General features: G+C 42.3%; 1 protein-coding gene across 1 annotated transcript; it reads left to right on the top strand.

Moving 5' to 3' along the window:
- The first annotated feature begins 6787 nt into the window (after positions 1 to 6787).
- Positions 6788 to 10389, top strand: LOC141790364 (NLR family CARD domain-containing protein 3-like). Its single transcript, XM_074670189.1, is given in 8 exon segments — positions 6788 to 6824; positions 6938 to 6984; positions 7071 to 7175; positions 7587 to 7794; positions 8058 to 9450; positions 9452 to 9841; positions 9941 to 10114; positions 10212 to 10389. Coding segments are annotated over 8 exon segments (2532 nt in total).
- Positions 10390 to 16395: the final 6006 nt, after the last annotated feature.

Raw genomic sequence — 16395 nt, 5'->3', positions numbered from 1 at the left:
ACTGGCTCATTTCACTGTCAATCAAAAAGGGATTCAGCCTCAGACAGATCATCCAGTCATCATGCAGAAGCCCAGCGTCTAGGCCAACCCACTGTCTCATAGACCCCCAGAGACGCTGAGCGTCCGAGGGCCTATATTCTGAACAAAAGATGAAGGAAATCTACAACGAGATGTCTCGACGTCTCGAGAAACAAAGACAATATGAAAGTGTGAACCTTGGTTTATGCTTAACACATCCACGAGGTCAGCGGGGCTTCCTGCTGGTGAATAATCTCATTTGAGCAGTCTTATCCCCTCAAACTGTCCTTTTCAAGAAAAAAGTTTTCACGCCGCACACATCCAATAAATTCTAACTTTTGTGCAGAGTCGCAAACCAGAGCTCCAGTGTCCGAAGCAAGGGGCAACGTCCAGTTTAGAAAAATGAAACCTTTGCGGAAGAGCTAAAAGTTGCTGTTCATCAAAGATATGCTTGAGGCTGGCTGCAGAAAGACTGGAAGTCACATACACATCTAGCCAGAAGATATAAGATATTAGACGGTAGTAGGTTTGTTTGTCTACTTAGAGTGTCATGGCAGTAACACTGTTTACAACCTAGAATGGTTGTAATAATTAGGTGTGTCCTTATTGGCTGGTTCAACTCATCTGACTTGTGGGTGGGTTGTGGGACAGAGGAGAGTTCAGTTTGTGGAAAAGTCTCTGTGAAGCCAGACAGAGAGCTTCTCTCTTCATGTGTGTGCCTTGGGGAGCCTTCTCTGTAGGTTTGCTCATTTTTTTCTGTGTTATATACAGGTGTACATATGTAACTTTAAATCAATATGCTTATTTGAAAAGTATCTGCTGATCATTTAATATACTAATGTTATAGAACTTTATATTTGTTATTTCAAGAAGAACACAATGAATCAACAAACTTTGACCAACAAATCAAATCACAGAGATTAAATACAGGACGTTATGTTTTGATTAAATTCTGTAAATGTTTAGATGGAGAATCAGAAACAGGATAAGGTCAAACTTTATGTTACCTGTGTGACATGTTCCATATTTACATGTTACCTGTGTGTTATTTAACCAGGTAAACCTGCACTGTCCTCATAAGTTCCTTTGATTATAAACACATTTCTTAGCTGTTCAGACAAATGAAGTATTGTCTGTTGTCTGAAGTGATAAAACACACCTTTATACAGCAGTTGGTTTTATTGTTTTATAAGTTTCATGGCTGTTTCAAAGGTCAATCATTTGGTGTCTTATAAACTGAGCAAATATTCAACAACCAGTGTGATTATGATCATTCAGTCCACTGTAAAACACAAACCATTTGAACCTCTTCATTGGAGAATCAGTTGGACTCATCACAGCTGAAATATTGTTAACCTTTGATTATTCAGTTTTAAAAGCAGAGTGAGAGCAGCAGTGACTCAAACTATCAACACCAATATCATGTCTGTTCATTACTAAGAGCCATAGACTGTATGAGGCATGGACTTGGTCTCCCTGACATCACTGTTCTTGAAACCTTGAAATGAAGCCAATCCACGGATGCAGCCACATTTGATGTGACGTCAGCTGTGAGTTTTCTTTTGAACAGCTACAGGGCGCTCATCAGTCACGTGACCTGAGCTGTGTCTCTGATCGGACAATCAAACAATCCTAATTACTTCTAAACTGACGAGTTAGGAAAAAATTCACTCACCGTACAGTGTGTGCTGATAGTGAAATCAGAGTTTTAGACCTAAGATGTTTTTTGAACCAGGCTGTAAATATGTTTTTAATGCTGTAAAAGTCTGTTTTTATGGCTAGATGTGAATGTGACTTCTGGTCTTTCTGCAGCCAGCCTCGAGCAGATTCTTGATGAACAGAAACTTTTAGCACTTCTACAAAGGCTTCATTTCTACTAACTGGATGTTTCCCCTTGCTCAGAGCACAACCTTTAGAAGGCATCATACCTAACAAAGAGGTCAACCACACCTTCTCACCAAGATCAAAATTTCTGTCCCCTATTAAGCTAAGACTCTTTGCTAGGAGTTTTCAGGCTAAGTTAGCTCTCTGAGAGGATCTCTGTCCACATGTAGCATCTAGGTATCTGGGAAACCATATAAAGTTTTATACTTTTAAGACTTGCTAGAGCCCAAAATGTAACAACAACCCTGAGGGCTCTAATTTCTGGTGGAATGGAGTGCATTATTGTGAGGAGAATGAGGTGGAGACACTGGAAGAGTACACAGTATATCACAAAGGTTCTGCTATTTGGTGATAACAAACCAGGAGTGCAGGTGGATCAAAAGCATTGCTCACACGGTGACGCGCTTCGTGTCCTCCGATGCGCCCCACTGTCTATTCTCCTGCTGCAGGGACAGTGGCCCGGCTGTCTCCGCTACCAGCACTGTTTCCGCAGTGCTGGAGATCACTCAGACCAATCAGACGCTGCACCTCAGCCGCAGCACATTTAAAGGCAAAAAAAGGCGCTAATTTGATTGGTGAAGACAGTGCTTGGCTGTGTTAAACCCACTCACAGTTTTTCTCCTCCCTCTCTGCCATTTGCGCGGAGGGAGGCTTGGAAGCGCTCTCCTGCGCCTCTCTGCGCCTTGACTGCGCCTCTCTTGGCACTGCAGGAAACCTGCAAAGTGCGCCAGTCACGCTCTGTCCGCGCGGCAAAGGCAGGCGCACAGCAGGTGCGCCTGGTCTACGAAATTAGAGCCCACAATGTAAATTAAAAAAATATAATGAAAACCAAAATGTTTTAATTTGATCAGTTATTACATTTCAGGGTTCATTATTTTTTTTTTTTATTATTACATCTTGGGTCGTTGTTACATTTCAGGCCCTAACAGGCCTGTCATCCACACCAAACTTTAGTTTTACGTCACTAAAAACCATGTTTTCTGAAAACTCCAGCCAAAGTGAAGATTAAAAAATAATCTGGTTTAATGGTTTTGTGTTTTTTTGCCGAGATCCAAAGTTCTTGATTGTTAAACGTCATAGCTGAATGAAGGGAGTTCATTCTGATTGGCTGGTGCGGGTTTCACATCTGAAAAACACTGCCACTGTCGTGCTTCAAGTCACATTTTTCGGCAGATTTGCCCAGTGCATGCAGAAAAAAGTATTTCTAAATCAAATGTTGGGTTGGTGGATTTCATTTCTTAAGATACCCGGCTACGTGTGTCCAAGGCCTTAGAAGTTCTATACGGGTCCAGGTGTTTTGGTTTGACCCCAAAAGCAACAGCCAGAGGAAACAGTCACACATTTATTATTTGTTATAAAACATAAAATGTTTTTCCCTTCATGCTTTAGCTACACCACATGTCATTTTTCTGTCTGTATCATTTACTTTGAGTTTAGTCAAACTAAAATCTGATTCTTTATGAGAAGATGTCACATGGTTTGTTCTTTCTGTAGCAGACAACAGGGCCCTGTTCTATGAAGCAGGATTACTGCCTAGCAAGATAGCTTTGAGGATAGGTTCCGGATTCCCTGTTCTACGACATGGGATCACTCCTCAGCGAGGCGAGTCTCCATGGCAACATACGCTGAACGGCTAACCTGCTCCGGGGCAGGTTAGGTTCCAGATTGAACTCGCAGACTATAAAAACCCCGCCCACTGACCAATGAGTCCTTACGAAAAAATGGCTTTTCCGTTCTTAGAAGATCCCGTGGACATCGGAGCCCGACCCACTCTCTTTTTCGGATGACCACCTTTATAAAAGTTACCGGTTTTCCAAGGAGGGGTTGGTAGTACATGACACTTTCTCATATTCATCAGTGTGAACAGAACTTTGAGCTAACTCACTTTTTGTGTGAGCTTGCACAACACTGACTCTTAAACCATTCACACTTCCTGTTAGGAAACTATCCAAAACTGTGGGTTCCTCCTTTCTAACCTGAATATTTGTTCATGTATACGCCTATCGGTATATCCCCGTCCAAAGAAACATTAATCTGTGTTCTGTTCACAAGGAATCTTGGTCTTTTGAGTACAGGAAGTCCGCCGTGCGTGGTCTTGTTGATGTTGTTGCTGGTGTTGCTATGCATACTGGAAGACGAAGCGGAAATGATGCAAATGCAACATGGTATCTCCTTTCTTCCAGATATTGTCTGTGCGTTGCTGTTTTGATCAGTGTATCATGTGGAAGTGTAGCCCCTTCTTTTCGGTCGTACTTCTGGCAGAATGATGAGACGACTCAGAGTTCAGGGTCACAGCGTTTACTACATACTGCATACAGGAAACACGATGAGACACAGGGTACGTGCTCTTATTTACAGACATAGGACACAGCTCCTGCTCCGCTAATTAGAATCCAGACAGCAGAGAGCATAAGCAGATTGTACAACACTCCTATGGTGATCGTATAGTTTTTCATCATCTATTACTCATACAGTGTTTTAGCTGTGAACCTACTTCTCTTCTCTTTATAGATATCAAACATTCAACAGGTCTATAAAAATGCAATACAAAACTCATGCAAAGGCCTACCAGATGAAGTTTTTTTTAACACAGAATCCATACCTGCATACAGGAAACACACGATGAGACGCAGGGTACGTGCTCTTATTTACAGACATAGGACACAGCTCCTGCTCCTATGAGTCAAAACAAACACACACACACACACACACACACACACACACACACACACACACACACACACACACACACACACACACACACACACACAGTTAAGTACTCGTCTCCACGTGGCTGATACAGTGCTAGCATCGCTAGTGATTCAGCGGTTTTATCACGGACATAACAAAGTCATACATGAAAATATTCACAGAAAGTCTGTGTCAGAAAATGTCTGCACCTTTCATGGACGTACACACCACTTGGTTTAACTTAAGACTCTTGTATTGTGTGTTAAAACAAAAAAATGTACCGTACCGTTAATTAGAATCCAGACAGCAGAGAGAGTGAGCTGCTGGATTCTGTCACAAATCAAAGCACGCCCCTTCAAAATAAAAGTCTGCTTCTTCAAACACATAAAGTAGAGCCTTGCACGTAAATACAAAACGTTAACATTTTCCAAAATGAAAATAAATTAGAAAAATGATATTTAGGGAACACTAGGAAGAATTTTGACAAACTTCACACAAAAAAATACATACTTGTTACAGAAGGAATTATGACACACATAAAGGTTATTCCAAATGTTTCAGAAACTGGAATATCAACCTCAACCCGAATATTGGCTGCACAAAAACATAGCCTGTGATAATCTGGCAGAGAAGTGAGAGAACAGTGAAGTAGAAGAAAACAAGGGGAGTGAATCAAACAAGACACAGGTGCAACACATTAGGGAGGGGTCCGGTGATCAGCGGTGAGGGAGGTAACTTGACAGGAACTGAAAAACACAAGAGGTTAGCAAAATGAAACAGAAAGTTCAAAAATAATATTCTAACTTGACAGATACTGAGAGTATCAGTGTCTGCGTCAAAGCGAGCTGCCCCACCAGCTGCTCTGTATTTGTTTACAGAGGTACCAGTACCCGTGCAACATAAGACCCTTAACCTCTGGGATTGGTTAGCATTTGATTGTTGGCTGGAGAGTTTTACTTAAGGGGGCCAACTGGCACACTTTCTTCACCTTTAACTGTAAGGGTTTCCAACTGTGTTAATATGTGGCTCAGTACAGCTCGACCTGTGACTTACAGAAGTGGTGTCATCCTGTTGTCAGACACCAAAAAACTTAGAAAAGAGCTCAGAGTGATTCGGGATCCTGTATAATTTTACTGCTGCTCATTCTTAAACACGGAAACATTCATGTTCTCCTCCTGTTGTCTGCTACAGAAAGAACAAACCATGTGACATCTTCTCATAAAGGGTCAGGTTCACAGAAACACCTCACTCTGTTCTCAAAGATCAGGGATTAGGTTCTGTAATCTGAAGCTTTCTCAGTCGTGTCCTGACAGGAAGTCTCTGCAGGTTCCTGCTCTGTGATTGGAGCTGACCTCTGCTTTCTGCTCGTAGCTCACACTGAGCTCATGTTCTCTTCATGTTTCTAGACTCTGACTGTTCAGTGGAGAGAGCGTGACCGAGTCCTTGGATTGATGATGATGATGATGATGATGATGATGATGATGATGATGATGATGATGATGATGATGAAGTGAGGGAGGATCAGCTGCAGTGTCTCTCTTTGGGTTTCTTCTCCGTGTGAAGGAGGAAGTCAGTCTGAATTCATCTGGTGAGTATTTTCTACTTTCTGTCAAAAATCAAACTGAAAGTTTTCTCATGTTTTCATTTTGAAAAGAGCTGAACCAGAAGCTGATCCAGATTAACTCTGGACTCATTAAGAGGAACAGAACGAATGTGGCTCCACCTGGTGGGTGGATCTTGAAAGACACTGTGTCAGAGGGCAATATGTGTGTGTGTGTGTGTGTGTGTGTGTGTGTGTGTGTGCGCGTGTGTGCGTGTGTGTGTGTGTGCGTGTGTGTGTGTGTGTGTGTGTGTGTGTGTGTGTGTGTGTGTCTGTGTGTGTGTGTGTCTGTGTGTGCCCCAGCTGTGTCTATTTAAAAAGTGACTGGTCTATGTTTACACCTCTTAACTTTAAATCTGATCGTCTAAAGTAAGAATCCATCTCAGAGTTTTTATCAGAATTCAAACTTGAGGAAAGTTTGTGGTAAATTTCAGCAGAACTCAAACCTGGAAGATTTTCAGTGTTCATGTCTATTCATCAGTGTTTGTGATTCTGTCAGGGTCAAACGTAAGACAGCAGACTTTCCTAAACCTGAACCTGGACCTGGACCCAGCTGTGTCTCCTTGAAGAGTGATTGGTCTATGGATATACGTCATGATTTCAAATCATCAGAGCATTGTGTTGATGAAAGGTGAGTGTTTCAAAGGTAACTTCCTGTTGTTGTGTGTGAAACATTTGGTCCTAACTGTGCTTGGTGTTTTCTCTGTGAAGGTGAACATGTTTCAGTCTTTGTGTTTCTATCAGGATCCAACAGCAGTAAACAGGACTGGAGGCAGAAAGACCTGGACTCAGCATGTCTCTTCATGTGTGTCCTGTGTTTGTAGGAGGATCCAGCAGATAGAGTCTATCACATGAACACTGTGTGTCACTCTGTTAGAAACACTCCATGATCTTCTGTTTGTTCCTCAGAGTTCAGAGATCAGAGGCTCCCATTGGTCAGTCTGCCCAGCAGCATCACACACAGCTGGACTCCATATTGATGGTGTGTAAATGTCCAAACACAGCTCCTCCTGAGCCTCAGAGCACACACTCATTGTGTTTGGAGCTTTCTGAATGCTTTCCTGATCACACTGCAAACATCATCTCTGCCTGAATTCTCTTCACACTCAGTGTTTGACTGATTGAATGAAGCCGCACATTTCTGAGCTGCTCACACTCACAGGTCAGAGGTCATGCTGGATGCTGCTCTCACACAGACTCAGACTTTGTCAGCAGAGTTCATTTCATAGAAACTTGATTTGTAGAAGACAGGAGCATCCACAGACTAAGAGGTGGAGCAGCTTTGTGATCCAGTCTCCATGCTGGACTCTGCAGACCAGCAGGCTTTCTGTCTGTCACACATGATCTGATCTGACCTTCTACAAGTTCAACCTGACATTTTCTTCTCTTCCAGCTGCTCCAGGAGAACATCATCAGCTTCGTAAAGAGCCAGCTGAAGGAGATCCAGAGAGCTCTGAGTCCAGATTACCCAGAATGCTTTGAGAGTCAGAGGGAGGATGAGGATGAAGAGCAGAGGAGGAGCAGAGAGGCCTTCCTGAAGATCACTCTGCACTTCCTGAGGAGAATGAAGCAGGAGGAGCTGGCTGACTGTCTGCAGAGCAGTAAGAGGATTTGAACACATTTAACATGATGGAAAGAGGAAATGGAGACAACATGGGAGAGGTTTACATTTCAAACTCTGCTCTTAACATGACGCTGACATTTGGATCACATCTATGAGCTGAGACAAACTGTTCACAACTGATGAGCTGAAGAGATTTCAGAGAGGAGCCAAATCAAATCCATCCTGATGTCTGAAAGTTGAAACTCATCAGACTGATTGTAGCTTCACATCATTCATTACATTTCTGTTTTCTTCATTCAGGAGCTGTTGTTCCAGAGTGCAGACGTAAAGTGAAGTCTGAGCTGAAGGAGAAGTTCCAGTGTGTGTTTGAGGGGATCGCTAAAGCAGGAAACCCAACCCTTCTGAACCAGATCTACACAGAGCTCTACATCACAGAGGGAGGGACTGGAGAGGTCAATGAGGAACATGAGGTCAGACAGATTGAAGCAGCATCCAGGACACCAGACAGAGCAGAAACTAGCATCAGACAAGAAGACATCTTTAAAGGCCCACCTGGAAGACAGGAACCAATCAGAAGAGTGCTGACAAAGGGAGTGGCTGGCATCGGGAAAACAGTCTTAACACAGAAGTTCACTCTGGACTGGGCTGAAGACAAAAGCAACCAGGACATCCACTTCACATTTCCATTCCCTTTCAGAGAGCTGAATGTGCTGAAAGAGAGAAAGTTCAGCTTGGTGGAACTGCTTCATCACTTCTTCCCTCAAACCAAAGAAGCAGGACTCTGCAGGTTTGAAGAGTTCCAGGTCCTCTTCATCTTTGACGGTCTGGATGAGTGTCGACTTCCTCTGGACTTCCACAACAACCAGGTCCTGACTGATGGTACAGAGTCCACCTCAGTGGATGTGCTGCTGACAAACCTCATCAGGGGGAACCTGCTTCCCTCTGCTCGCCTCTGGATAACCACACGACCTGCAGCAGCCAATCACATCCCTCCTGAGTGTGTTGACATGGTGACAGAGGTCAGAGGGTTCAGTGACCCTCAGAAGGAGGAGTACTTCAGGAAGAGATCCAGAGATGAGGATCAGACCAGCACCATCATCTCCCACATCAAGACCTCCAGAAGCCTCCACATCATGTGCCACATCCCGGTCTTCTGCTGGATCACTGACACAGTTCTGGAGGATGTGCTGAAGACCAGAGAGGGGGGACAGCTGCCCAGGACCCTGACTCAGATGTACATCCACTTCCTGCTGGTTCAGTCCAAAGTGAAGAGCATCAAGTATGATGGAGGAGCTGAGACTGATCCTGTCTGGAGTCCAGAGAGCAGGAAGATGATTGAGTCTCTGGGAAAACTGGCTTTTGAGCAGCTGCAGAAAGGAAACCTGATCTTCTATGAATCAGACCTGACAGAGTGTGGCATCAACATCAGAGACGCCTCTTGGTACTCAGGAGTGTTCACACAGATCTTTAGAGAGGAGAGAGGACTGTACCAGGACAAGGTGTTCTGCTTCATCCATCTGAGCGTTCAGGAGTTTCTGGCTGCTCTTCACGTCCATCTGACCTTCACCAAGTCTGGACTCAACCTGATGGAACAACAACAAACAACAACATCCTTGATCTCCAGAAAAAGAAAAACCAAACCAGCAGTGACACATCTCCATCAGAGTGCTGTGGACAAGGCCTTACAGAGTCCTGCGCTTCCTCCTGGGTCTCTCTCTGCAGACCAATCAGAGTCTCCCGAGAGGTCTGCTGACACAGACAGGAAGTGGCTCACTGACCAATCAGAAAACAGTTGAGTACATCAAGAAGAAGATCAGTGAGGATGTGTCTGCAGAGCAAAGCATCAACCTGTTCCACTGTCTGAATGAACTGAATGATCGTTCTCTAGAGGAGCAGATCCAACAGACCCTGAGATCAGGACGTCTGTCCACAGATCGACTGTCTCCTGCTCAGTGGTCAGCTCTGGTCTTCATCTTACTGTCCCCAGACAAAGATCTGGACCAGTTTGACCTGAAGAAATACTCTGCTTCAGAGGAGGATCTTCTGATGCTGCTGCCAGTGATCAGAGCTGCAAACAAAGCTGTGTGAGTGAATGAGTGAATGAGTGAGACATTAGACACAGAATGGATTCTGTTCATGACACTGAAACCATCTGTTTGTTCTCTTTCCATGATCTCCTTCAGGCTTCATGGATGTAACCTGTCAGAGAGAAGCTGTGAAGCTCTGTCCTCAGTCCTCAGCTCACAGTCCTCCAGACTCAGAGACCTGGACCTGAGTCACAACGACCTGCAGGATTCAGGAGTCCAGACTCTGTGTGCTGGACTGAAGAGTCCACACTGCAAACTGGAAAATCTCAGGTCAGCTCTTTGGCTCATCCTGCTTGAGGTCAGAGATAAAGAAATGGTGATAATCAGTGGACTTTTTCTTATTGCCTGATTCTTTTTCTAACCTCAGACTGTCAGGATGTCTGATCACAGAGAGAGGCTGTGCTTCTCTGGCCTCAGCTCTGAGCTCCAACCCCTCACACCTGAGAGAGCTGGACCTGAGCTACAATCATCCAGGAGACTCAGGAGTGGAGCAGCTTTCTGCTGGACTTGAGGATCCACTCTGCAGACTGGACACACTGAGGTAAAAGCAGACAACAAGAGCTCAAAGACTGAATCTGTTTGATTCTTTTCAGAGCAGTGATTGGAGCTGAACCAGGAAACACACAGAGCAGCAGAAGAGCATCAAAGAGAAAAACTCTGTTTAATAGAAACAGCAGCATGTCTTCACTTCTTTGATGGTTCTGTTGTCTACAGAAAAAGTCCATCTGAGCGTTCATCCACTAATAATGTGTGTGAGCAGAAAGAAGGCAGATGTTCCATGGTCAGATCATCAGGATGATTGAAAAGATGGAGAAATAGAAAGAGCTCATCTCTAGGAGACAGTGCTGTCTGATCAAATGAACAGGATCAAATATTATAGAGGTGAATTTTTCCTCCTCACTCCTAAAAAGAGCGACTGCTTTAAAGAGACAGGTCAGAGGTAGAGCAGGATTTGGCCTTCCTCATTTCAAAGAGGACATGAGAAGCAGAACGTGGACTTTATGGATCCAAAGAGCAACAGGCAGCCTTTGCTTTTCGACTCTTTTTCTTCTTCTTTTTCTTCTTATTTTCCTCCAGGATCTCCACACTGTCAGAAAAAGTGACAGAGTGATGGAGACAGTCCAAAAACTTGTCTCTCAAAGAAAGGAGTCAGCACTCCAGAGAGTACTGCACATGCATGCACACAGCACTGTCTGGAGTGACAGACTGCAGAGAGAGGACTATCTTGGAGCGGACCATGATGGTATATTGGTGAAAAATACGAGTTTCTGGACGATTAAGCCTTTTTGGGCTTTCACGCATTGCCCTCTGCAGCTGAACCTTGACAGAGCCAAACAAGGTGTTGAGTACAAGGATGTGTGTGTGCCATGTGTGTGCCATGTGTGTGCCATGTGAGTTCATGTGAGTGTATGTGTAAGCTCATAGAATTCATCCCCTCCAGACTAACCACTGTCCGGCATCTAATGGTATCTGTGGAGATGACCTAGAAGAGTTCTGATCCAGAGACAAGTTCACAGGAGAAGGGGGGGGGGCATCTGTTTGCATTTCATCCAGGAGAGAGAAAAGCGCTTATCAGCCTACCAAGGCTGACGCAGAGCGGCCAAGAGACAGATAAAAAAAAAATTTGGATCAGGCAGACTGTAAAATTTTCCATCTGCTTTAGAGTTTTCTGGTCATCTCTGTGGTGATCCAAATGACCTAATTTGGTGGCCCATTACAGCCAAGCCGAGCTGACAACTTCTCCAAGTTGTTATCCATCCTATCCTGCCTGCGATTAAGTTCGCATGTCACTTGAGTCTGAGTGTTGACAGCCCTGCCCAATCCCTCAAAGATGGGCTGCTTGTGGATGGCAAAAATAGCAGCCTGTAGCTTCTGAAATTGGTGATACATCAGGAAACCGCCAGCTCCAAACGCCAGAGAGCCTGTTATCATAATTCCAAATATGTCGATGTCTTCAACATCCTCGACGAAAAGGATTGGCAGGCATACAGTCCTCCAAGTACTCCTGGAGTCGATTGTATACCCGGCTGCAATCGTTCCGCCGGGGCAGGCAGGCTTCCCCTTGCCCAGTTTCCTTGTTGAGAAATTTTGATCAATTGTGTTGAGACCAGCCGATCAAATCCATGGTTTTAGGTTTTGAATAGGATTCAAAGAGGCTCTGACAGTTGAGACAGAGACAGATGAAGAGCAAGCAGGACAGGTAAGGAGGAGGGAGCTAGACGAAAAGCATCCGCCTTTGTTGAGAGCTGAGAGAAGAAGGAGGGAGAGTCTCCTCCTCTCTACACAAACACAAACAGCTGCTGAAGAAGAGTTTAGCCTCTGCACTAACACACACAAACTTCAGCTGATCCTTTGACTCTTTCTATCCTGTCACATCAGTCTGAATGTTATCAAAGAGCTGGACTCAGAGGAAAACTGGATCACTCAACTCATTCAGACTTTTTCTCTTCAACATTTTTCACAAAAAAATATTTTTGAAAAGTCTGAGTCACATTCTTTAAATTGTTGAATGAAATCAATAAATCACTTTTTTGTCCGTTACTCTGTATAATGAAATTACTAGATGTTTTGATTGAAGGAGGGGGTCTCGAGTCTAAAGGTTTACCTTCCACATGACTTATCAATCTGTAGCTCCACTTCACCATGTAGACTGCTTACAGCTGATGGTCTCAGAGGATATTTTTGAGGTCTCAGTTGTTCAGTCTTGTTTGTCAGACTGTAAATATACTCTGCTAACCTGAATAAAGTTGAGAGAGTCAAATACTCGTTTGCTGTTTCCTTTCTTTCTCCCTTTGATCAAAGATTTGGGCTAAATCAGTTACTGAAGCAAAGTTTCTGCTGTGGTTGTTCATGGTCTCATGATCAGATTGAAAGTTTGATGCAGGAGCTCCAAACCACCACTGTGTGGCAGCATTGTGCTGTTTCAGTAAACTGAGCTGAGGAGCTGCTTGGAGCATTGGTCCATGAGGTGACCTCTGTCCTCTTTACTGAAATCTTCAGAATCATTCATATCCACTTTAATAACATTCACTCCATCATCAGAGTTTGTCTTATTTAGTTTGACTTAAAGAGGGAAACGAGGATTGTGGGTAATCTGGAGCATTTCTCCACATATGGAAATGCTGAACTTTGTAACTAGACTGAAGTTGGTTTAGTCCAAATTCTGCTCCTGAATGAAAACCAACATTAAACATCTCTTCTCTCCATAGAATAAGAGGGAAACCATTTAGTAAATGACTCCAAATGAGAGATGAAGGAACTCCAGGACAAAGTGTTGGAATATATCCTCAGTGCTTCTTGACAAACCAGCTCATACAGGATGTTACCAGCAGGTGTTATCATTAATCCTGAGACTGAAAATGTTCATTTATTGATCATGACTACATCAAAGTCTGACGCTGAGTCTGTGCTGGAAAATGAAAAACCAAACAAACAAAAAGAGTCATAATTCCTCACCTTCTGCCCACTCCTTCACATCACTGACCCAATCTTCCACCTGGCTGTCAGTCACTGCCAACTCTACCTTCAGGGACTCCAGGCTCCACAACTGCTTTTCCACAGCTTTTGTGGTCTACAGATGAAAATGATGATCAAAAATGAAACACTGAAGCCCAGAGCCTCAAGAACTGCTATCAAAGACTATTTACCCCCAAAACCTCCTGCTGTTACTTTCAGATATGTGTGGTACAGTGAGGTGGACAAGTTATTGATCTTTGATTGATTCCAGCACATGGACATGAGAGTCAGCGTGTCTGTACGCCCTGCAACAGAAAACAGGAGGTTTTCACTATTCCACTTCTTTCTTAAACCTTCAGACACTTGATATCATTTTGCCATCTCACCTGCTTTTGACGGATGTTTTGTGGTCACTAGAGAATATAGGTACGCACAACCTTTCAAAAAGTGATTTATGACCCTAGAGGTCAAGAGGTCACCCCCTCCCCCCACCTGTTGTTGTCAATCAATTATTTACATAACAACCCCGCCCCCTCACCTGATGTTGTCAATCAACTCCCCCCACCCATACTTTATTGATGACACCTTTTACCATATACAAGCCATATAAATAATAATAATGATAATAATAATAATAATAATAATAATAATAATAATAATAATAATAATAATAATAATAATAATAATAATAAAGAAACTACAGGACAAGTATGGTTGGTGTTACCTATTACAGAATGGTTATTCAGTATCTTTCTAGAATTACTCATAGGCCAATGTTGCATGCTATTTTGCTCAAAGCACATTCACGGTGAAGTCTATGTAGTTTGGTAGTTTCTTCTTCTTCTCTTCTTCTTCTCTGTGACTTTATTATAATCATTTTGTATCCTTTATTATCCTGCTTGTAAAAGTATATTGTGAGTTATACTTCCGATACACTCCATCCTCTCTCTTTCCCTGCTTTGATAGCAGAGTCCTAAAGCAGCTGAGCTGCCAAAATGAGTTCAGCATATTAGTAAGACGGCCGGGCAATCACTTTGTTTTTAAATGCTATTCTGATCAACATTGGTTTCGGCTAAAACTTGAAAAAATGAACTTGTGACAAAAAGCGACACACAATATTACTCAAAATTTGGAGTGCTCTCAGGTGGGTAAAAACATTAAAAAAAGGAAAAAAATAAATCAGAAGCACTTTCAAGAAGTATATCACTGTGCACACACATAAACATGACCTCTACTGATGATGGAAAAATCCTTTTGCTGTACTGGTAGAGGGCAAAGAAATACCTAAACAGAATGAAACAAGATATTTCTTAAAGACTTTTTTTTAGCAAATACATGCCTTTTTAAATCTGTCTTCAGAGAAGTTTTCTTGGCAGAATTATTTGCAGCTGCTTTATGTGTTAGCAGTCCACGATCCAAACAACAATTTGATGACATAACATTAAAACAGGTTATAGAAAATGATGCACAAAGATGCAACAAAGAAAGGTCGAACCAAAGACTGGGACACTTTAAGTTCTCAAAACTATGACCACGTTACATAAAACCTGTTTAATTTCTCTGAGCTAACGTTATACCAGTAATTACATAATGCACACTGTAATTATAAAGCTTCACTGCGCTGACTTCCACATGCATTAATTCATTATCATGATTTATACTCAAGAAACAGAGGTATGTTCTAACAATGACATAAAAAAAAAACGCTTCAACTCTTTATCCCTTTTATTAATTGGAAGTTTTTAAACATCTGTTTTTGTTTTTGTCTTATTTTTTTTTTTTGTTTGTTGTTTTGTTTTGTTGCTTGTCCGTGTGCTCTGTAGTTTGTTTGGGTGAAATGTTTGTTTCTCCCTTTGTTTCTTTCACTGTAGTAGAGAGGAACGTTAACCACTTTCTGTATGAACCTAAAGGCCTGGCTCTCTACACTCATGGATCTTTGGTCATGTTAGAGGCCTCATAGTGCTTTCATCACATTGTCCACTGCCACACCAGTTACAGAGGAGAAGATGTGTGGCATCGAACAGAGGCAAAACAAAGTACAAAAAAAATTAATAGGTTTGGATGAGGTGAGGTGAGGTTAATAATTTAAATGACATTCAACAGATTAAGGACCAAATTATAAAACTGGGTCAAAAATAAATAGATAATTTTTAAAAAAGCAGATTACATATTTTTGTCGCAGGGCTCTCAGAAGTAAGCAGTGACAGGAAAACACTGAGGCCTCTGGAGGCCAAAAACTCTGGTTACATTAAAGTCAGGGTATGGAATATTAAGAGGATGGATTGGGAGTGATTACAATCCATAATATATGGAAATAAATATATCCAGAGTTCATTTTATGAGTGCATTTTGTTTTCATCTGAGTCTGTGGGCGACAGATTTGTGCTTTTTTATGTGTGTTCTGTTCAGACCAAGGAGACAAATGTCGTCAATAAAGGACACAGTACATGTTTCTATGTATGCATTACCTGGATGCACAAAGCACCAAATAGAAACCCCCACTTCATCCAACGCATCATCAACCTTTACATCCCAACACAATTCATACAGTAATAAAGAAATAGGAATGATGAATGATGAATGAAACAGCTCTTTACTTAAATTAGCATTCTTCAGAACCATCTTTGAATTTGAATACAATAAAAGAAAAAAATATTCTAACATTTTTCTGCAATGTTTACAACACTGAGATTCAAACGACTCTTAACTTGTGTACAGATGCTCTAGAATAAAAAGCATAATAGGATTTTCCCATGAGTAAGGCCACAAATGACTTTTTGCACAGCATGTTCAATACAAGACATTAATATAGTATTTAGTCCACGTCATAACTTCAAATGAAACAGAATGCTCAAGAAGTACTACAGATCTCTTCTTGAATCCTTGAGTAAATCAAATTTTAAGTTCATCACAAAGCGCTATTGCATGTATTAATTCAGGCAAAGTCATCGACTACTGCTCAGGTCTAAAGTTGCTCTGAAGAGCTCAGGCTTAAGGTAGAATGCTATATAAGTCGTTACTTTATGGCATGAAAACAGTTGCTTAAACTATGAAAACGTGTGTATTCGGTGATAAAACATGATCACAAAGCTGGC

This window comes from Halichoeres trimaculatus, unplaced genomic scaffold, assembly GCF_033239565.1.
Source record: "Halichoeres trimaculatus isolate MK-OKI-2021-1 unplaced genomic scaffold, fHalTri1.1 fHalTri1_scaffold_5, whole genome shotgun sequence".
Classification (NCBI taxonomy): domain Eukaryota; kingdom Metazoa; phylum Chordata; class Actinopteri; order Labriformes; family Labridae; genus Halichoeres; species Halichoeres trimaculatus.
The sequence above is the reverse complement of the archived record's forward strand: the minus strand, read 5'-3'. Positions and strand labels throughout refer to the sequence as shown.